The 23,338-nt window shown below is 34.2% G+C and overlaps 2 protein-coding genes across 5 annotated transcripts; both read left to right on the top strand.

Moving 5' to 3' along the window:
• Positions 1-897: 897 nt before the first annotated feature.
• Positions 898-6,344, top strand: LOC142610667 (uncharacterized). The gene is made up of 7 exons (XM_075782549.1): positions 898-1,215; positions 2,079-2,144; positions 2,932-3,050; positions 3,748-3,881; positions 5,365-5,512; positions 5,600-5,756; positions 5,965-6,344. Exons 2-7 carry the CDS (start codon positions 2,132-2,134, stop codon positions 6,054-6,056), a joined length of 663 nt encoding a protein of 220 aa, XP_075638664.1. The 5' UTR covers positions 898-1,215; positions 2,079-2,131; the 3' UTR covers positions 6,057-6,344.
• Positions 6,345-8,628: 2,284 nt separating this feature from the next.
• Positions 8,629-23,092, top strand: LOC142610682 (uncharacterized). Of its 4 annotated transcripts, XR_012839852.1 has the most exons (25): positions 8,629-9,021; positions 9,188-9,297; positions 9,901-9,973; positions 10,566-10,627; positions 11,962-12,103; positions 12,354-12,572; positions 12,741-12,807; positions 13,979-14,378; positions 14,993-15,140; positions 15,269-15,429; positions 15,899-15,998; positions 16,615-16,689; positions 16,827-16,961; positions 17,359-17,448; positions 18,677-18,853; positions 18,943-19,047; positions 20,120-20,278; positions 20,867-20,911; positions 21,002-21,223; positions 21,770-21,876; positions 21,972-22,028; positions 22,133-22,205; positions 22,327-22,582; positions 22,664-22,681; positions 22,815-22,932. XR_012839852.1 is itself a non-coding variant. In XM_075782568.1 (24 exons), exons 1-23 carry the CDS (start codon positions 8,881-8,883, stop codon positions 22,486-22,488), a joined length of 3,030 nt encoding a protein of 1,009 aa, XP_075638683.1. In that variant the 5' UTR covers positions 8,629-8,880; the 3' UTR covers positions 22,489-22,503; positions 22,815-23,092. The 4 variants fall into 4 exon arrangements, 1 of the variants encoding a protein (XP_075638683.1); XR_012839851.1 differs by lacking the exon at positions 22,664-22,681 and having other exon boundaries at positions 22,815-23,092; XR_012839850.1 differs by lacking the exon at positions 22,664-22,681 and having other exon boundaries at positions 22,327-22,621; positions 22,815-23,092.
• The last annotated feature ends 246 nt before the right edge of the window (positions 23,093-23,338 follow it).

Here is a 23,338-nt window from a genome sequence, read left to right as displayed (position 1 = left end):
AATGAATTGAATGGACCGAAATGTTAGGTTGATGTGACTTACAAGGAGTTTAATAATAATAAATGCTACGCTTAAGTTTTTTTTTTTTAAGAGAGAGTTTTAATCTACGACATTTACTCCTAACAATTACTTATTAAATCCTAAATCTCTTATTTGATAGTAATAAATTTTACTAGTTGACCTAACTGGAACTTGTTACACTTAAGCTTCTAGGCCTCCGTTTGGATCACGTCTCACATCTGCTGCGTTTGCGTTTTTGGTTTTTTTTTTTTTTTTTTTTCTCCAGCGCTTGTTGCACTATTCAGCAAAATAAAGCAGTATCCAAACGCACACTAGATATACTAGTTGTTGTTCCATGCAAAATTTTTTTTAATTCATAAATATTAGTCTTTAGACACCAAAGTCTTTTTTTTTTTTAATATCTATTCCCTGAAAAATATAAAAAGTATTATCAAAGGGTTTGAATTTTATTGCTTTTTTTTTTTTTTTGTTTCCTTATGCTACTCCCTTTATATTTATAATTTTTACATATATGTGACGTGTATGATTCCATTGCATTGGGTTTTTATTAATAAGTCAATTAGACCATATAATAAAATATAAAGCTAACCTATAGTCTACTTATTCAATATTTTAAAACCAAATGGGTTGAAAAAAGATCTATTCAACTTTGTCAATGGTCTTTTGAATTAAATTTTAGTTCTATAATATTAAAAAAAAAATTCTATCAACATAATTTTATGAATTTCACGACTTTCAAATGACAAAATAAATAAAATTTCATAATTTGATAAAAAATGATATTGCTCCAAATAAATTTTTCTTAATTGTATATATACTTTTTAAGAAAATTATTTATTTATTTATTTATGATACAATTGATGGATTTGATTCGACCCATTACCAGGACTAGGCAAACGTCATCCGTGAGGTTTTTACTTTTTATTAAACGGATTCTTAATTATTACTAAACCCCACGTTCTCTAGCTTCCTCTTTCACCTTGGACTCTGAATCGAGTCTACATACAATATATCTTTGTTTTTGTTTTCGTTTTCGTCTTCGACTAAAATTTTCGCATATTTTGACCCAAGTTTTCTCTCTGTGTTTCTCTATTTCTAAGCTCATCGAAGGATTAGGGTTTTGCCGCACAAAATTTCGAATTTCCACCCAAAAAAAAAAAAACAATTCCTTCGATTTTCTCGGCATCTTCTCAGGTTCTTCATCAACTTTCATCTCAGCCTTTTGAATTCCGATTATTTCGATTTCGCTTATTTTTCATATAAACGAGCGGAGATTTGAACTGTACAGTGTAAACTCTACATCGTTGACAAATCTTTGTAATTCAAACAAATCTTGTTGTATTGATCATAAGAGATTGATAGAGTTTATGAATTTATTCAAATTTTTTTTGGAAGTATTAGTCCTGTTTGGTTGCTTAGAAATTGTGGGCTTTGACTGGAATTTTTTGTACCTTTATGCTTATTTTGATTGTCCTAGACTCATAGGTATATAATGAATTGGGTTTGTGTAATGGGTATGTATTAATTCCTATCCTGATATAGTTTTGCAATCAGAATATGTTGTTTGTGTGATTCTCAGTTAGTATACCCAGTGTGTACTTGTTGATTTTTGTGAATAAGATTTATTACTTATATATATAAGCAATTAGAATATGTTGATGGCTTGCTGCTGCAGTATGATTAGTATTGCATATGGGTCTTCCATTTATATGTGTGATTGTTGCCCTCTTATGGTTTTTGATTAGGTAGTAAAGTCCATGAAGTTGATTGGTTTTAATTACATAGTACTATGTCCATACTGTGGAACACGTCATAGACAACTATGCAGCCTTGTCCATGTCCGACACAGACACTCATGGGTTTTTATGTGCTTCTTAACTACCTAATTAAATACTGTGGTTGTAAGTTGATAATTCCTCAGTTAGTTGTTTGAAAAAGTATTTTAAGTCATTTCTGCCAAGTTGATGATAGTGTATTATTGTTAACAGCTATGTGGAGTTCATTTTTAATTGTTATTTTTATTGATTTTTCTTATGTTTACATCTCTTTGTATGTAGAATCACTCTTTGCAAGATCGTTACTATTTTTCTTTTGAGAAAGTGACAACAAGATGGAGGACTGGGGTAATTCTTTCTTCTCTGACATCTAATTATGCCGGCCGTTTATAAGTAACTGAAGAAATCAATTGGTGAGAGAAAAAATTAGCGTTCCTCATGCACACAGAAATTGTACCAGAGAAACTACAAAGATAATCGAAAGTTACAAACATCTAGAAATTCCTCCAAACTTGAAAAAGAGGGACCACTTAGCAGCTATAGTCTGTAACGAAAGTCTGTTGAATGTGACTTCCTATTACTTAGTGCTTTATTCCGCTGCATATAGTCCACTACAGAAGTTTCTTATCTCAGGCCCAAACGTTAAAATCTCTATGAATTCAAACATTCCAGCTCTGTGTATCCCCTTCTATCTGACTAACCAAAACCTGACTAACCAAAACTGAATACATTGATGCACTAAGAAGCACGGACACGGCAAGGGTCACAAGACGTGGTGACTTAGCAGTTAGCAAATCGAAATGATTTAGGACATGGTACAGTGAGATGGCAATCAAATAATTAAGAAATACATGTATTTAGATATATTTTATATATTTTGAAGCATATTTTAGGTTTTAAAAATAATAGTATCAATCAAAATAATTAAAGAAGGGATGTAAAGAATTTGCATGCACTAACTGCAGCAATAGTCAGTGTTGTTTTCTAGTACTTGTGGGCATAATATTAGTGAAGTTATTTCTAATTTTTCGATTATAATATCTTTAGGTTTATTTTATGTATTCTTTTCTTTTCTGTTGGAGTCTGCTATATAAATTTACAAAGGTGTATGCTCTTTCTTTCTTTGCCCCTCCAGAGGATGAGCAGATTCCACCTATCCCTACAAAGGAGCAGCCTAAAAATAACTGGGATGATGAAGACGTGGATGATGATGGTGTGAAGGAATCATGGGAGGATGAAGATGAACCTACGCCGGTATGGTTGATGATTTAACTGCAATCTCTTAGACTCTTAGTATTTTCTTTCTTACCACACTTGTTGATTGGAATAGAGGGCCACGTATTAATTGGTTGATTCATTAGTTAAATAATGAGGCATTTGTTGTATTTGTATTATTTGGTCTGAATTGAACAATTTCTAGAGCCACCGAGAATATTATTTGTATTCAGATCCTGTTTATTGACCTTTCTATTTGATCAGCTCATTTTAAAAAAAATGCACAATTTCTTGAAATTTTTTTTTTGCTATTTTTTAGTTTGGTTTTTGGAGGTAGCACATGCCTCATATTTGGGTTGTTTCCTGAAAGAACCAGTGGTCTGGCCCGTCTTGGGCAAACCAATAAGTCCAATTAACGTGGACCTTAACAAAAAGATGTAAATGTTGTCTTTCAGTAATCCATTGTGGTGATTGCATAAATTCTCCCCTGCACATGTTGTTAATTGTTCTTTTTGTATTAAAAGTTGTTTTAGTTTGGTGATTTTCCAAAGGATTATTTATTTCACTGTCAACTTGTTGGATACATATGTTTTACTGGAACATGGATTAGAGTTTGCTATTATGCAGTTGTGGTCTTAAGAACTCTGTTATATGGAATGACATGCCAATTCCTCATGTTTATGGTGGTTGCTTTGTTTATTTTATGCAAAATCTATTGTCTATATGTGATTACCAGGCACCTGAAACTAAACCTCCAGTTGAAAAGGCTCCAAAGAAACCCATAGCGAAAGCTGCTGAAAAGAAAGGAAAAACTGTTGTAGTAAAAGAAGAGCCACTAGATCCTGTAGCTGAGAAACTTCGCCAACAACGGTAAAAGTTTAAGTACTTCTCTGCTAACAGTGGATTTATTCTCTTCTTTTTTATAGTAAATCAATTGTAGGCATGTCTATTTCTTATCTGATGAATGGTAAATGATTTCCAGATAACCCCTGAAATTATGGGGCAGAAATAAATATTATTTTTTACACTATCTGTCTTTAGTAACATGATGTGTTAAAGTTGCATTTCTTTTTTGCAATGCTAGACTCAGATTGTTGGTAACTGGTGATTCAAGTTGGTTTCTCTCATTACATTGCCAAGTCTTATGAACCAACAGCTTCAAGTTGGTTTCTTCTGTGCACAATAAAATTGATAATATCTAGAAAACAATTAACTGAAACTGCATCAATTGAGGTTTTGTTAAGTTTGAAGTTAAGTTTACAGCTGAACTGACCCTTATTTGAGCTGATTTTCCTAGTGCGATTGATGATTTTCTAGATATTCATGTGTGAGCATTGAAGGCAATGTTGGTGTATGACATGTCTATGTGTTAGGGCCTTGGGTTTGGTGGTATGCTCCCTCCAAGACTAAGGTTTGAATCCCCTTGGGTGCAAAAAATTTCTAGGGGCCACATTGTCCCATCGGCGAAGCCAATGACTTACGTGATCTGTGTGATGTGGGTGCATTACATGGGTCCAGTCGTCTGGGGTTTAAGTGGGTAAAAAGGCACAATGCTCTGCATGGTCTCCAGGTTTCCTCGTCATCAAAATAAAATTTCCTGCTAGGTTGGCTTACATTTTATGAACTAAGGCTCAAAGAGAAAATAATAATTGTCCAAAGCTGACATGTATATACTGATTTGAAATTTTCTTCACTTGTCAATGATACAAATGGACTTTGACGGGATTTTTTTTGCCGAGTTACTTGGTATATGAGCTTAAATACTCTTTATCATCAATGTACTTGTTCCTGCTTTAGACCATAATTAAAACCTAAACCCAGTACTTTGTTAATGCCTAAAAAATAACTTTTAAAACCGTAAGCAAAATGAGATCACTATGCTGCTTATCAAAAATAAAAATAAAAATGAGACCACTAAACTGGACAAAGAACAAAGTTGACAGCCCAGATCTTAAGTGCTTTTGTCTGTGTTTGGCATCCAGATGTGTCCCCCAACGATCTTGTTTGTTAGTCTGATCATCGTGCATAGTTGATGGTGGATGTTACCCATAGTTTTGAACAGTTCACTTGGTAATTTTTTGCATCACGCTATAGGGTGCACATTGTTCTGTTTTAAATTATGGGTTTGCCTGCATTTGTTTTTCTACTAAAGTTTGTTTGGGAGCAAAATCATTGAAAAACAAATGCAAATTATGATTTATTAGAATGGTTTGATCCCTGCAAATTTGGAACTTGTATATTGATCTTAATAGACAATTAGTGTGGAGGCTTGTAAAAACTTAATAATAGGCACATTTTATTTGTTTTTGGTATGCTGAGAGGATGTTTACTGCAACTATATAGTTCATGACAGGCTGGTGGAAGAAGCAGATTATAAATCTACTAAAGAACTATTTGGTGAGAGAGGAGATGAGAAGACTCTTGATAACTTTATTCCCAAATCAGAAAATGATTTCTTGGAATATGCCGAGCTTGTATCAAATAAGCTGCGTCCATTTGAGGTGTGTTATATTGTCTTCCTCTGTTTTGACCAAAGGTCAATTGAATATCTAACTTTGTTAATATATATGTGTGCTTCTCTGATACAGAAAAGTTATCATTATATTACCTTACTCAAGGCTGTAATGAGACTGTCAATGACTACTTTGAAAGCAGCAGATGCAAAAGATGTTGCATCTTCTGTCTCGGCAATTGCAAATGAAAAGCTAAAAGCAGAAAAGGAAGCAAATGCTGGTAAAAAGAAAGGTATCTTTTTGTATACTTTGACTACCTGTATGCTTAAAGAGGATCCCACACGGGTCTGTAAATCTGTTGTAATGGATGGTCATTGACATATGTATCTAATGAATTTATCTCTCCATTGCTTCAGTTGGTATCCTCAATTGTTCTGTAATGAGGAATTTATCAATAACTTATCAATTGGTGTTTCTCAATTGTTTTTCCTTGCCTGCAGGCTCTAAGAAAAAGCAGCTCCTTGTTGACAAGCCAGACGATGATATTGCCGTTAATTCCTATGATGCTCTTGATGACTATGATTTCATGTGAATGTTTTGTTCCAGCCAGAAATGGGATTTTGCTTTTAAAACATTGAAGTAGGGATAAGTTCCTCCGGCGTCCCCCTCAAATATTCACGAGTGTTATTGCTGTATTTGCTGAATAAGAGATTGTGGCAGATTGCCTTCCTATATTCTATGTTCAATTTTGTTAGTTTTGGGTACTAGATCAATATTTGTCTGATTATACTATATGTTGTGCTTTGTCTGAGTCATTGAAAAATTTGTGACCCTGTCGAAAGTAAAATTACTATTTATTGAGATTTTTTTATTTATTTAAGTCCTATATTGCATTATCGAATATTTTAGATTGGATAAATGTGATGCACGTTTGAAGCCCACAAATAATAATGAATTGAAAAATTAGAAAAATAAAATGCCAACAGGATCTTTATTGACATGCCTAGTAAATAGCCACTGGTTATACTCTGCATAGTTGCTTTTATAATCAAAGGATAGGTGGTTATTCCCATATATATATATATATATATATATATATATATATAAAGGATAGATGGTTATAATAATAATAATAAATAAATTTTACCAATAAATTTTTTTTTTAGGAAGGTTTAACCTATGACATCCGCTTCAGACGATAACTCTTTATTATCAGATTAAGACACCAATCAGTTTTTAGTACAGTTTTAACCATCAGATGCTTTATTAGTCAAACTAACTGGAACCTACGATCAAGAAGGGGATTCAAATGGTGATTTAGATTGAGGAGTTACAAAAAATTATGGGTTTAAAGGCTTCAAAATTAATTCGATTGCCAATCTAAGCATGATTGTCTAACTAAAAATGGATGACAAATAGTTTCACTTGATCTATGAGTTGGTATTGTATGCGAGTGTTTGCTACCTAGATGGATGAAGTTAAGTGATGGTTTGAGCCTTAGTTTGAGCTCAGTCGACTTGTGATTACACATACATTTGATGTTTGTCATGCTGCAACTCTTGCTCATAGCGCGCGCGCGCGCGCGCACACACACACATATATATATATATCTTGGATTATGGATGCCAACTCTCTCTCTCTCTCTCTCTCTCTCTCTCTCTCTCTCTCTCTCTATATATATATATATATATTATGGTTTTAATTTTCCAGACACATCCTATTCACTTGTTATAAAATTATGATACCATCCCAAAACACACCCATCTCTCACTCTCTCCCTCTATCACTTACCTAAAGACTTCAAAATTAATTCGATTGCCAATCTAAGCATGATTATCTACCTAAAAATGGATGACAAACAATTTCACTTGATCTATGAGTTGGTATTGTATGCGAGTGTTTGCTACTTGGATGGATGAAGTTAAGTGGTGATTTGAGCCTTAGTTTGAGCTCAATTGACTTGTGATTACACATACATTTGATGTTCGTCATGTTGCAACTCTTGTTCATGGCATATATATATATATATATCTTGGATTATGGATGCCAACTCTCTCTCTCTCTCTCTCTCTCTATATATATATATATATACATACATATATTATGGTTTCAATTTTCTAGATACATCCTATTCACTTGTTATAAAATTATGATACCATCCCAAAACACACCTATCTTTCGCTCTCTCCCTTTGTCACTTACCCAAGACTTCAAAATTAGTCCGATTGCCAAACTAAGCATGGTTGTCTACCTAAAAATGAATGACAAACAGTTACACTTGATTTGCAAGTTGGTATTGTATGCAAGTGTTTCCTACCTGGATGGATGAAGTTAAGTGGTGGTTTGAGCTTTAGTTTGAGCTTAGTCGACTTGTGATTACACATACATTTGATGTTTGTCATGTTGCAACTCTTGCTCATATATATATATATATATATATATATATATATATATATATATATATATCTTGGATTATGGATGCCAACTCTCTCTCTCTCTCTCTCTCTATATATATATATATATATATATTATGGTTTTAATTTTCTAATCACATCCTATTCACTTGTTATAAAATTAAGATACCATCCCAAAACACACCCATCTCTCACTTTGTCACCTACCTATGCTTCCATCTCATTCCCCCCCCCCTCCCCCTCCCCCTAGTGGTTTCCATACCTAAGTTTTATCGTATACATTTGTATAGTTGAGTTGTTCCGAATCAAAGAGATCCATTTGAAGCATGAGCATCACATCTAGATCGATCCCTTTTCTATTAGTTCTTACATATTAATTAATATTAATAAATATAATAACAAGAGTCTTATAATTTATTTGTCCAAAACCTATGTTTATGTCATATTGTAATTGGTGCACAATAAATTTTTTTATCTGTAATGATTTCATTTAATAATAATATCACTTCACATACAAGTTGCGAAGAGAATCTTCTCAAAAAAAAAATAAATAAATAAATAAAGGAAAAAAAATATAATTCTTAAAAAAAAAAAGTAAAATTCATTGAATATTGGATGGATGCGAGTAAACCCAAATTGAAGACAAACACCGTACTACTGTTGTAGACTTTAGTCTTTGGTCTCTCTCTCTATCTCTGTTGCCAGCTTTGGAGCACCACTATATAAGGATCGCCAAAACGACGACGACCAGCGTCTCAATCATTTCATTCACTCCTTCATTTCTTTATTAAACACTTCCCAAATTCCAAATCTTCCATCACCATTTCCGTACCAAAAATTTTCACACAAATTTCCAAGATTCAAAATACACCTTTTATTTTCTATTATTATTTTTTTTAATATTCAAAATTCTTAAATACACACAGACCAAAAAACCTCTTATTTTCCAACTTTGCTTCGAAGATTTTTCATCGATCGGAGCTCAAATTTGTACGGACATCCATGGCGCTCTCAGCTTCAGACCTACCGGCGATGTACTCGTTGCTCGCGAATTCAATGAGCGGCGACGAGAGCGTTCGCAAACCGGCCGAGTCGGCGCTCTCTCAGTCCGAAAGCAGACCTGGCTTTTGCTCTTGCCTCATGGTACTCGCTTCTCAGTCTTCTATTTCTAGGGTTCTTATGCGATTTTTTGTTTTGTTCTGCTCCCGTCACAATCTAGCTCAATGCATGTCAATTTGAATTCGTGAAAACCTGTTTTGAAATGCGTTCGCAATCGTAATCGAAACCGTAACATTCATGGATAATGCAGGAAGTGATTACTGCGAAGGATTTAGCTTCTCAGGTTGATATTCGTTTGCTGGCTTCCGTTTACTTCAAGAACAGTATCAATCGGTACTGGAGGAATCGGCGTGATTCTTCGTAAGATTGTTAAACTTTATTTTTCATTTTTGAAAAGTGTTCACATTGTTGTGAGAATTAGTCTTGAAAAATTCATGGATGCTTGTAGTGGCAGAGACTTGAAATCTCTCTTAGAAGTAAATTTCATTTTGCTGTGTAATGTATCTTTAGTTTTGGATTGTAGCACCTCAGCATTTACAAGAATTAGCTTGATGATATGTTTGAAAGGTTCAAGTAATGCTTGTTGTGGTGGAGATTCGGAGTAATAGTCTATTGTAGCTATATATATATTTATCTGTGTATAAAACATGTAATTTTAAGCATTTACAAGAAAGGTCATGTACTAGTAGTGCTTGTTGCTGTAGAGACTCTTTAAGTATTTTGTCTCTTGTAAGTATATGTATTTGTACTGTATAAAAAATGTATTTTGATGATTAAATCTTGGCATTTACAAGAATTAGTTTGAGGATAGTCCTAACTCCTAAAAGGTTGTATACTGGTAGTGCTTGTCACGGTAGAGACTCGAAGTTATTTGTCTATTATATGTAAATTCGTTAGCTATGTATAAAACATGTAATTTTTCAATTGTAGGCTGGATGTGTAATGTGGAATTTTCTGTTTCAGGGGAATTAGCAACGAGGAGAAAACACACCTGAGGCAAAAACTGTTGTCGCACTTGAGAGAAGAGAATTATCAGGTGTTTCCAGAAACTTGTTCTTCCTCTGCTGCTTATTGATCTTCCTTTTTTGGTTGTTTATAGAGTTATTTTTAAACATCTGTGTGATTTTTGAAACTATTTTAATGCATTGGTTTATTTTCATGAAATATCTCATGCTATTATCTTGAATCATGATTATTGAAGAAAATTAAAGCTACCACCAAAGTGGATTGTACGATTTAATTTATATTATTTCTTAACTCCACTTTCAGTGGCTACCATTTTAAAAATGGTTTATTCAAGGTGATGAACTAATAGACTGACTCCTAAATGAAGTGAATGGGGGCAATGCGATCATCCTTGAATGCCTGAATGAGCCCTTATTTCATAGTGGCTATAATGCTGACTTCATCAATTCATGATTTGTATATGATCTATTTTTGTATTATCTCCGGTAGATTTTGAGGCCAATGATAGATGCTTTCTCTCTCTCTCTCTTGGACATACACACATACACACTTTAGAATGCCTCAACAATTTACTTGATTTTTTTTTTTTTTGTGTGTATCAACAATTGATTTAGTAATCATATTTGCTAATTTCCTGTGTTTACTATATTTGTCCTGTACAGATAGCTCTAATGTTGGCTGTGCTCATATCCAAAATTGCTCGAATTGATTACCCCAAAGAATGGTAAACATTTCGACCTCTCTCTCCATCAATATTCCAAAATTTTTGGAATTTTGAATGCTTCTCTAATAAACAAAACTTATGTTGGTGAATTTCTGACTTAATCATTTTGTACATGCATGAATTGTATACATATGAAGTGTCTAGTGTTAAAAGACTTGTGTAGCTGAGACCAAATAGCTGGATTGAACATTTGTTTTCCATAATGTATCCTTGCATAAAAAAACTTACTTTTTAACATCTCTTAAGATGAATTGATCATCCGTGAGAGAACTTCTAATGAGCACTACCTAGTGATGTTTTGGTTGCAAGAAAAAAGGAATATACATGTTAGAATTATGGTTAAATGATTAAATCAATATTTCCTAACAACTTAAACTTTTGAGACAATCGGTAATTTATCATAGTATCAAGGCATGTTGTCTTGAGTTGGAACACCATCTTTGATCTACCTCTTATTTAAAAAAGTTAATCTCACATGTTGGGTTTCACATATTAAGGGGAAGTCTAGGCCCACATGTGAGGGGGGAGGGGTGTTAGAATTATGGCTAAATGATTAAATTCACCATTTCCTAAGATCTTAAGTTTTTGGGAGAATTGGTAATTTATCAATACACTTTTTCTCCATGCATTTTGGTTTATTTTTACTAAGGACAAAATTTTCCTAGAATGTTCCTCAAACTTATTGTGTGGCAAATCAAATGAGGATCCCTGTGTACATTTAGTCACATGACTTATATAATTCATGTGATTTGTTTAAATGATGTAATGAGTCATTGAAATAAAACACATGGAAGGTCATTTGAACCACCACGCAATTGGTTTTGGAGATTCCTCCAAATTGGTTTAGAGGAAACTTTACCCCTTTACTTAACAATACGTGGTTTAGAAAGTGTAACCTAGCCATCCCGAGTTCTCTCTACTTACATTATGCCTCCTGAAACATGAGCCTTTTATGTGCAATTTCCATCTATTACAGAAACAAAACATAACAAAGTAAACCTCATGGGAGTAGAATATCACTTCCCAAACCACAGGGTGGCAGGTGACCACGAGCCAAACCACATGGGATGAACTATAGTTTCATCCAAAGAAGAAAACTTGTGTTATTTTTGGTTGATTCTTATACGAAGGTTCAATTTTATTTATTGTTTTTTCTTCCTCCTCTATGTTGAGCTGGAGCAATATGCATAAAAGTTTTGTTACATCATAGCTAGTGGTTGTTGGGTGTATGTGTGTATATTTAACTTTTTATTATTATTTAGCAAAAAAAAAAAAAAAACCATCGTCTTTTGATTGTTCACTATCCTTATCTGCCAACTCAATGGTTTCTCCAGGCCGGAGCTCTTTTCAGTTTTAGCACAACAGCTTCAATCGGCAGATGTTCTTACTTCCCACCGGATTTTTATGATTATTTTTCGGTCCTTAAAGGAATTGTCCACAAAACGTCTTATTTCGGACCAAAGGAACTTTGCAGAGGTATGGGTTGATGTTATTTTTTATTCCGCAGATTCTTTTTTCCTTTTCCATGAACATAAGATTCCCCACACTCCCTTCCCCCAAAAAAAGGCCATTAAGAATTAGCTCTTATGCAATGCAGTTTCTGCACTTGTTCTGTGGTAATGAAAGGACCAGCAATCATGAATATACATTACATATACATCAAAATGTAACTTCACAATTATGAATATTTTTTGGGCTGATTGTACTTACGGACTTTATTTTGCAGATTTCATCCCATTTCTTTGATTATAGCTGGCACATTTGGCAGAGAGATGTGCAGGCCATATTGCATGGTTTCTCTACTCTTTCTCAAAGCTATAATTCAAATGATCCAAATCAGCACCTTGATGAACTTTATTTACAGTGTGAGAGATGGTTATTATGTTTAAAGATAATACGCCAGCTTATAATTTCTGGGTTTCCAAGTGATGCAAAACAAGTACAGGTAATTATCTTCATCTAATGGATTTGTTTCTTTTATTTATTTATTTATTTATAAATTTTCAGAGTTTGGTGCAACCCCCACACCCTCTAAAAGCCGTTTTGCGCCTTTCCTTAGTTTAGCTGGATCTGTTGAAGCCAATGTTTTAACTGACTCATCTCTTTTTTGCAGGAGGTCCGGCCAGTCAAGGAGGTTTCTCCTGTCCTCTTGAATGCCATTCAGTCATTTCTTCCATACTGTGAGATCTCTCTCTCATACTTGCGCGCGCACACACTCTTAAATATTGCAGTGATTTTGAATTGCTTTATGCCTCTTCTATTGCTTTTTCCCTGGTTTTATATAAGTGTTTAAGTAAGTAATAATTAATTACTTCAACTAATGTAAATCTATAGAAAGTCTTGCTTTTATATATACCTACAGACAGTTTCACTTGAAACAGAACCCTGATTTGCAGTTAATTATAAAAAACAATGTCGGTATCAAAATTTTGAATTACCTTTCTGGTTTTGTAAAAAAATTGAGAACATAAATTAGCGTTTATATTGCCTTTTATGATTAACCTTGTTGAACTTAGTGATTATGAAATAGGGACAATTGAAGAAATAATAAAGGTTTAGTAAATTATATTCACTTTCTTGTCCACTAAGTTTCCTTCAAATCCTAGATGTATTTATGATATGGGAAGCATAAGGAAAGATTTATTTTTAGAGTCAATTGTGTTTTTATTGGTATTAGGTACTATTTAGGTTATTAGTATTTTATTTTATTAAAGTCAAGGTTACTTTTGAATTCAATAATTGGGTTTCCCATGGCGGTTATAATAAGGATTTATAAGTCTATATAGGCATAATATTCTACTCTTATTTCTTGTTCTATGAATTCAGTGTCGCATTTTTGGTTTATCCTGCATCAATTTAGATCTTAAAAATGAAATGTTGACTTTTTAAAACCTACTACTTGTCAATTTTTATAAGTTAGACAGGATCCCTTATTACTGTTTGTAAAGTGATGTTCAAGGTACATTATAATCAGCTATGGAATTTCAATTATTTGAGTTCATTGCTGGTTAATTTATTAGTGACATAGGAAGGGACATGTCAATGGTCTTTGTACCAAATGGCTTTGGCATCTTTTCCCCCTACCCAAAAACAAGGGATGGAGGGTGAGCTGGCGAGGTCTCCAATTTAATCCTGTACAGCTGTATGTACTTAACATATTGTAGATGAATCCCATTTGATTTGCAATAGCAAATTTTATTTTCCCCTCATGCTTTTTTCCATCTGGTTTTCATACCTTTGGAGGGGATAAGAAACTAATCCCAATTCTTTCTCTTTTTTGTTCTCTCTTTCTCTCTGTTGCAAATTTTCAAGTAAGTTAATCTTTTCTGCATATGTTACCTTATTTTGCAGACTCATCTTTTCAGAAGGTACATCCTAAATTTTGGGATTTCACAAAGAGGGCATGTACTAAATTGATGAAGGTCTTAGTAGCAATTCAGGGCAGACATCCATATTCATTTGGGGATAAATGTGTGCTTCTTCCTGTTCTGGATTTCTGCTTAAATAAAATAACAGATCCTGGGACAGATTTGTTATCATTTGAGCAATTCTTGATTCAATGTATGGTAATGGTGAAGTGCATATTGGAATGTAAAGAATACAAGCCTAGTCTCAGTGGTCGGGTGATGGATGAAAATCAGATTACACAAGAGCAGATAAAGAAAAACATTTCAAATGCTGTTGGTGGTGTATTGACTTCACTTCTGCCCAATGAACGGATAGTACTCTTATGTAATGTATTGATAAGAAGGTATTGGTGCTGACTTCTGCCTCACTTCATTAATTTGTCGGGCCTATCATGGCTTGATTAATTCCTATATACTTTTAGGCTGTTATGCACTGAAAGGAAGGGCCCCAAGGGGAAGAATGCATGCATTTAACAAGTCAATATTACTTAATTCCATAACTCAATTATTTTTCCAAAGGCTCATGTAAAAAACTTCTTGGAAGGCGCAATCAATGCAATCAGTGATCTTCCTCACCATAACTGAAATCCCTAGGGAAGCATTATGACAGAGCCAGGATGCACTAAGGTGCAAGGGCTATAGCATGATATTATTAGTGTTCTTCATCAGGCTTAGAGGTTTAAATTATTGTTCTAAGAGATATTGTTGATTCTGGGAGTGAAATGCATGGAGTAAGCTAGTACACCTGTTTGATGGCATTCATGTATCATGACATGGAGAACTAATATTAGATAAATAAAATTTTCTACACTTGTAGTCTAGATAAAGATTTTGAATGCTGTTATTCTGCTAGAACTTTGTCAATAAAAAACCTTCAAATATACTGTGTTCCTCTGGTTATGGTGTCTGATTTCCAGAAAATCATTGTACTAAAACTGTGCTGTTAATGTCTTGGTAGGTATTTTGTTTTAACAGCAAGTGATTTGGAGGAGTTGTACCAGAACCCGGAATCTTTTCATCATGAGCAGGACATGGTTCAGTGGACAGAAAAATTGAGGCCATGTGCTGAAGCTTTGTACATTGTACTCTTTGAAAACCATAGCCAAGTAGGTGGCGCTTTTCTCTTTTACAATTTCCCTTCTATAAATCTTTTGTTGTTAGTTTTAGTGCTTAAGCTCTCTAACTATCTCTGATAAATGATGTGTGCTTATGTGATCTTGACTTTTACTTTTAGCTGCTCGGTCCTGTTGTGGTTTCCCTTCTTCAAGAGGCTATGAAAGGTTGCCCGACTTCAGTGACTGAAATTACTCCAGGGTTGCTTCTGAAGGATGCTGCTTATGGTGCAGCTGCTTATGTTTATTATGAACTCTCAAACTACCTGAGCTTCAAAGATTGGTGTGTCAATTCTTCACTATATGCATGGTGTTTGGTCATTTCATGTCTTGCATAGCCTATCTAAATTTAGGTGCTATTAACTTCTGCAGCCGTTAAAATAATTTTGCGATCAGTTGGTACTGCATTGCTTAGCATTTGATGGATGCAATAGTTATTTAAAGCTCCTCAAAAACACTTGATTAGCATTATGGGGAGTCATTTTGCCCATTTTTTGATTTTTAAAATTTTTTTATAGATAACTTTCATAAAAGGCAAAAACAAAAATTTTGAGAGAAAATTAGGGAAATTTGTTTGGTTACCATCTTCATTTGGCTGATGTTTCATTTAAAATTGTTTTTCATAGAATTTGTCACTGTAGTATGGTTGAGCATTTTCATCATCCAATACAGTCATTCCATTTTAACATGCTTTTAAGTGTAATTGCTATACACGGACTTTTGACTTTTCTCCAGGAAACTATTGATTTCAGGTATAATGGTGCACTATCCCCAGAACTCTCAAATGATCATCCAAATATGCATATCATCCATCGTAAAGTTGCCCTGATATTGGGACAGTGGGTTTCCGAGGTAAAATAATATTCTACGGAGTAAATGAGTTATATTAATTTTTATCTTCTCAGTTTTGTCAAGAGGATGATGCAAGGCAGAACAGACACTGAAAGATGCAATGAAACAGTATTGCCCTCCTTGTAAAATCAATAATTAGTCCAAGATTGTTGCTTCAGACTTCTATGCCATTGAAAAAATCATGCTTACAATGTCATTCTTACATTCAATGAAATCTAGCATGTATCCTCTGCTTGTAAAAAGTGTGCGCCCTTGGCTGAAGTCATAAGCCAGTCCCTCTATAAGTTACTGTCTGTTTCAAGGCTATTAGTTATGGTCTACCCTCTATGCCACTTTTGTGGATAATGGTTGGTTAGTTTCTTAGTTCTAATAAAAGGGTGACAGGGTTTTCTTATGTTGCCATTGGCGAGCCTCGTTTTCAGGATTGGATACTTGCAATAATCTTTGAATCTATGATTCTCTATTCTTCTGAATTGACATTTGTTATGGCAATTCAATCCTGTGATAAAATATGCTTCCTCTTTTGGTTTTTGGCAAGCCATTGTTTTTTCATACCGTAGTCACAAATAAAGAGGCATATTTGATGATTGATTTCTGATTTTTACACTTTTTACAGGTTAAAGATGACACCAAAAGACAAGTATACTGTGCTTTAATCAAATTGTTACAAGAAAAAAACCTTTCTGTCAGGGTATGTAGCATGGGTCCTTTTTTCTTGAGTACATCACCTCTGCTGGTCTTTCTATATCATTCTGACATATTCCTGCCTCCTAAATCTATATTATTGTATCCTGTTCAACTATTGAATTTCTGCATTCTTTTTCAAAGCTGGCAGCCTGTCGGTCTTTGTGCTTACATGTTGAAGATGCGAACTTTTCAGAACAAGAATTTGTTGATCTCCTACCAATATGTTGGGGTTCGTGCTTTAAGTTGGTTGAAGAAGTTCAGGAGTTTGACTCCAAGGTAAAACATAGGTTTCCCTTCACTTTGATGTTTAGTAATTTGGGAGAGAATATTTTCTCATCAAACTTTTCCCCTTGTTTCTCATTTACCTTTTGCTTAATTTTATTATATGTCGATCATGCTTCAAGCGATAAAACCATGAAAGATTTGGTGTGCAATAGCAATTCTTTTATTTTCTTTTGATACAGGAATGCACCTGCAATTTTGCAGTGCATTTGCTTCTGTCTAAATGCACTACAATTCTTTGAATCTGCATATTATCAACAATTGGTTAGGGTTTTGCAAGAGCAAACTTTACTTTTGCATGTTATGTAATATAAATTCAAATCTTTAATCTTAATTACATTTTTTCTTGGTAATTTACCCAACGTTCTTGTTATTCTATCATTTATTTCAGGTTCAGGTTTTGAATTCGGTCTCTGTTCTTATTGCACATGTTAGTGAAGTCATTCCATTTGCAGAAAACTTGGTGCAATTTTTTCACAAGGTATTATACAGTTATGTCTGGTCATTTAATGCTTAGAAGAACCATGTATCATCTTTAAATATATACGTATATATGTGTGTGTGTGTGTGTGTGATTAATTTCATCAAAAGATAAAGGCCATAAGGTGTGCAACCCTAGTACATGGAGAGTATACAAAGGAAATCCTAAGCAAAATATAAAAGAAAAAATAAAAAATAACAAAAATAATTAACGGAAGCTCAAAGTGTCGAAGAAATCTAGAAAGTTTGTAGTAGAAAAAGTATGAGAAGACAAAGTCCAGTCATAAAGTCTTCAAAATTAAGAAACACAAAGGAGCATCTTTCCAAATCTCCATATTGCTTATCTATCCAAAACATTGCTTCCAACACCATAACAATTCCAAAACAGAATAAGGCATTACCCAAAAAACCCCAAATAGATAGAAAACCGAAGACCACAACTCCTGAGCCACCACGCAATGTAGAAAGAGATGAGCCATATTCTCTCTTTGTTTCTTGCACATAAAGCACCAATCCATAATGACCAACCCTCAGTTTCTTTAGATTATCTGTACTCAACGTCTTATCTAATGTCACACACCCCAAGAAAAATGCCATCCCTGTTGGTACACAAACTTTCCAAATGCTCTTCACTTGGAAGCCTTTGGATTCCAAAGGGATCCATTTCAGTTTATTTACCCACACGGCATTATTTCGTAGCATGCATGTCATCCAACAATTGAGTTATTGATTCTAATTCCCAATAATGCACCTCTCTAATGAACTCCGGATTCCAATAAAGAATATAATCTAAGAAGTCGGACCTTGGTGTGATGTCAACTGTCCAAGCAATGTGTCATGAGTTTGAATCAGGAAAGTGATCTCTCAAAATATTGGGAGCAAGGCTGCCTACCAACCACTCCTATTATATCCCATAAAAGCAAGAGCCTTGTGCACTGGGTACAACCTTTCCAATTGTGTACCAACTAATGTAATGATTGACGTAAAGATTATAAAATCCGAGTTTCTAATTGAGTTGACTAGCTATTGTAAGTCACTTAAAATAGAGATGTTGAATTATTAAGTTTGTTATAGTGAAATAAGTAATTGTCTGGAAACATTGTTCATCTTAGCAAACTTGGATTTTCACTTCATCAAAGGGGGAAGGGATATTTTTCAGAATCATTGGCTCTGCACTTATTCGAATTACATTCTTTTAGTTATTTTTATTTTCTTTCTTATTTGAAAAGGTTTGGGAGGAGTCTTCTGGTGAAAGCCTGCTGCAGATTCAGCTTCTTATTGCTTTGCGGAACTTTGTGGTTGCACTTGGTGGTCAATCACCCATTTGCTACAACATGCTACTGCCCATTCTGCGGAGGGGAATTGATATAAATAGCCCTGATGAACTTATAGAGGATAGCATGCTGGTTAGTCTGCTAGTTTGATCTCAGTTATCTAACTGGCTATCATTTTGTTGTAGTGTAACATGCTAATTTCAATTGTTGTGATTGTGCAGTTATGGGAAGCCACACTTTCTCATGCCCCTTCGTTGGTGCCTCAACTATTAGCATGCTTCCCATGTCTTGTGGAAATTATGGAAAGAAGTTATGAACACTTGCAGGTTGGACTTACAGGATCTCTGACTACAATATCCTCCATGGGTGTGTGTGTGTTAGTATATTCTCCATATATATACTATTAATTGGTGGATAGAACTTGTGTGTGATCTTTTGCCATCTTTTTTTCCCCCAACTTATGAATTGTAACTTATGAACCATTATGGCATATTAATGTGGTGGATTACTCCATTACCTAAATAAATGTTAAGACCAGCATACAACAATAACAACCAAGCCTTAGTCCTAAAATTTTGGGATCAACCTTGGATTCTCGCAAACTATTTAGGTTCAGTCATATGTTTTTTTTTTTTTTTTTTCCATTATGTATTATCTAAAATTATACTCTCTATCACCTCCTTAATTGACTTGTCCTTTTTCACTATTTCTACTAATGTTATTTTAGGACTTCTTTTACCTTTTTTCACTTTCTTGACTTGAATCAACTCACTCTTCCCCACTGGTGTATTGATTGCTCTCCTTTGTATGTGACAAACCATCTCAAGCGACTCTCTCATCTTTTCATTAATAGGGCCTTATCTTTAAGCTAATTTCTTTATTTTGAATCCTATCTTTCTTTGTATTTCCACGTATTCATCTTAATATTCTCATTTTAGCTGCACTCATTTTATGACCGTGTTGCTTCTTAATAGCCCAACATTTAGTAACATAGAGCATAGTTGGTCTTATAACATTCTCATTTCAACTACACTCATTTTAGTTGTGAAAAATTATATAAATATTTCTTCATTAATTTAAGGGGAAAATGCACCTACATCACCCTGTTTAATGCAATTCTATTTGAGTATTGACACCTCATGGGTTTATAATTTTTCTAATTATATACCTTGTGGTACTCAAATATTTTCTTTACTCCTGTGTTTTTGGTTTCTCCCCTTTATATTATATGTAATGCTGGTACCCACTACCCCCCCCCCCCCCTCCAAAAAAAGAAAAAAAAAAACATTTTATATGTCTGATGCCCTTGGACTTGGTTGTTAATTTGTTCTTTTTTGGCCTTCAACTGCTTATTACTCTGTTACTTTAATATTCTTCTGTTACGTTAAATTATTATAGGTTGCTGTCAGCATAATTGAGGATTACATTATTTTGGGTGGAACTGAGTTTCTAAGCATGCATGCTTCCAGTGTGGCTAGAATTCTTGATCTTGTTGTCGGAAATGTCACAGACAAAGGGATTCTCTCAATTCTTCCAGTCATTGATATTCTAATACAGGTAATTCAATTTTATATTGGGAAGTGCAGATTTTTAGGGTAGTAGATAGAATGAAGATGGAGTATGTGGAGGTTATAATTGAGAAGCCAAGACTGCCTAGTGCAATTTGACTGCAGATCTTCTTCTCCATCATCGAATCATGCATTTCTTTTATTATCTAGAGAAAGTTTTCATATTGTTTTATGTAGTATCACCATATTCAAATTTATTTTTACATTTTGAAGCAAGCTATATCTTTTTCACTTATTGGAAAAGTTCTACTCTTCATTGGGTTCACTATGAAATGTCATTATTACTCTGTTTCTGCAATTGATACTTGCAGGAAATGAATTTTGTTAATGTTGACAATGGTTATTTATGTTGCACTTGTAGACGACTTTTTAGGATTTGCTGAATATATGGTGATTCCCCTTTAATAATAGATCCATCCAAGGGACCTCTTGGGTTGCTAGAAAACAACGTATTTGTTTCATTTTCCCCAGTTTAATACTTGTTTATGGTAGTTTGAAGTTTATAAAACTGTTATAGCAGTAATTTGATCTTAAAGTTCCAACTAATGTCTTTTTATTTATTTTTGCTATTTTGCAGTGTTTCCCTGCTGAAGTGCCTCCATTGATCAGCAGTGTTTTACAAGTAAGTGGGATCTATTTTTGCTTGTGTTGATATACTGAATCCATCAAGAAGTCCCCTATAAAGCTTACACTCTTTGTTCGATGCTGCTAGAAATTGATTGTTATGTGTTTGAGTGGAGGAGATGACTATGATCCTTCTAAGACTGCCGTTAAAGCATCTTCTGCTGCCATCCTGGCAAGAATTTTAGTGATGAATACCAATTACCTTGCTCAATTAATGTCAGAACAATCACTTTTGTTACTGCTTCAGAAGGCGAGTGTTCCGATTAAAGACAATATACTTCTTTGTCTGGTTGACATTTGGCTTGACAAGGTCAGTAGAGCATGTGTTTCCATGATAAGGATACTTTCAGTGATTGTCGAAGTGTTCTTTTGCACATCACTTGTATGTGGATTTTTGAGAAACCTAGATTGCTTCATTTTATAGATTCAGAGCATAGACTCTGTGTATTTAGACTTTGTTTTCTAAATTTAAGTTTTTCTGGCTAACCTTGATTTGAGAACTAAGATAAGTTTTGCTGAAAGACATGCTCTGACAGTAATATTTTTTTACCTTAAACTAATCCTTTACGCCCAAAATAAAAAGTGAGCCTTTAACTTTTATGATATTTTTGAGCTCTAATTTATTTTCAAACTGACTGATTTGATCCATAAACAGAAATTATAACAGTTCAGTCTTGTACATAACTAATTTCTGACATCTATATCATAGTGACATACCTGAAATCAGAAATTTTTTATTATAATGATCTTAATGATATGAATATAAGTACAACACCTAAGATCACAAGCATTGATTTGATTACTTTAAGTTCTTGCTTCATTTTTTTACTGCCAAATTATTTTTATTTGGTCACAGGTAGACAATGCATCTTCCACCCAAAGGAAGACATTTGGCTTGGCCCTCTCAATCATTCTCACATTGAGACTGCCTCAAGTCCTCGATAAACTTGATCAGATTTTGAGGTATGGATTCATCTTTGTATTTTACACATTATTTGCAAATGAATATTGGGTGACCTTTGATTAAATCTTGCAATTGTGCCTTTTGATTTATACAGTGTATGCACAACTGTAATATTGAGTGAAAACAATGACTTATCTGAGGACGAGTCCAGGTTGGATCTCTAATACTTAATTGAACTTGTTATCCAAATTCTCAGTTGTCATTTTAGAATCAGCTTCTATTCTTTGTTCTTATTTCTCTCTTTTGTGATGGCAGTGGTGAAAATATGAGCTCCAGCAGGTGCCATGGGGAGGGCACCATTCCGAGTAAAGAGTTAAGAAAAAGACAGGTGAACATTTTGGGGATATGCCTGAAAGTGCTGAATTCAGATGAATAAAACATGAATTTTGGATTTAGATGAAGATGACTTATGAATAATTTGGTGATGGATTTGTTATTTGCTCTGTCAGATCAAGTATTCTGACCCAATCAACCAGTTGTCACTAGAGACCTCAGTCAGAGAGAACCTTCAAACATGTGCTGCCCTTCATGGAGAATCTTTTAATTCCGCCATTGGTAACATGCATCCAGCAGCATTAGAACAATTGAAGAAGGCATTGAAGATGCCGTAGCTGCTGCAACACTTGGTATGATCTCTTATCAGTTGGTGCTCTTGTCCAGGACCCTTCAAATTTTCCACTGTTCCATAGATTGAGAAGATATGGGGTCAGTTTTTCAACCACCTGCAAATTTTATACTGATTAGGTATAATGTCTCTCACTCGTTTTATGTAATTCCCTCCAGCAGGTATTCTCCTATTAAAAGGTTGATGTTGAATGCATGTGCTCTTTTAACTTCTTTTTCCAATACGCCCAGATTGCTTTATGTTTTAAATGTAGGGATGTGCTTATGTGTGTTATTTGTTAGCATCTAACAGGTGATATATCTGTTCGTCCAGGTTATATGGAAGCTTCTGTGCTTGGATTTGCGAGGTCTACATTCTTTCTTTTCCTTTATAATTGCTTGGGCTGGGTTTTAATCTCAATTATAGTTTCAAATTCATTTGTATGTGCAAATTTGATAGCACAAAACTTTGTAAATAGCTTGCGGATCTGCACTTGTCATTGTATACTGGGTGTAGAGGGTGGTGGCATTGAGTTCAGAGAAATGCAAATGAAATGAAATTTTTTAAGAGAAAAAAAAAAAGAAAAAAAGAAATGAAAAAGAAATTTGTGCTGTTCTTATGCCTATTGACCTCTGATTTCTCTCCATGGCCTCGTAAATTTCATCAAACCCTGAGATGAAAATAATCATGAAATTCCTCCGTTCTAACTTCTAAACACCAGACTCCCTTTGCGGAGAATTGAGATTTAAAATTTTAGGTACTGTGCGGTGTGGCACAGACGTTTGAGCTACAAGCTACAACCCTATTCCAAATATTAGACTTGAGCTGCTTTTATGCTGAACCCGGGAGTGTTACAA

The sequence above is a fragment of the Castanea sativa genome, chromosome 9 (genome assembly GCF_040712315.1).
Source record: "Castanea sativa cultivar Marrone di Chiusa Pesio chromosome 9, ASM4071231v1".
NCBI classification, from domain to species: domain Eukaryota; kingdom Viridiplantae; phylum Streptophyta; class Magnoliopsida; order Fagales; family Fagaceae; genus Castanea; species Castanea sativa.
This window is presented reverse-complemented; position numbering and strand designations above follow the sequence as displayed.

Coding starts and splice junctions, on each gene's coding strand:
- LOC142610667 (XM_075782549.1), top strand. Junction 3,051..3,747: donor ATGAAGATGAACCTACGCCG/GTATGGTTGATG, acceptor TGTGATTACCAG/GCACCTGAAACTAAACCTCC. Junction 5,513..5,599: donor ATAAGCTGCGTCCATTTGAG/GTGTGTTATATT, acceptor TCTCTGATACAG/AAAAGTTATCATTATATTAC.
- LOC142610682 (XM_075782568.1), top strand. CDS start 8,881: ATGGCGCTCTCAGCTTCAGACCTACCGGCGATGTACTCGTTGCTCGCG. Junction 17,449..18,676: donor TGGTGCAATTTTTTCACAAG/GTATTATACAGT, acceptor TTATTTGAAAAG/GTTTGGGAGGAGTCTTCTGG. Junction 20,279..20,866: donor TCATTGATATTCTAATACAG/GTAATTCAATTT, acceptor GCTATTTTGCAG/TGTTTCCCTGCTGAAGTGCC.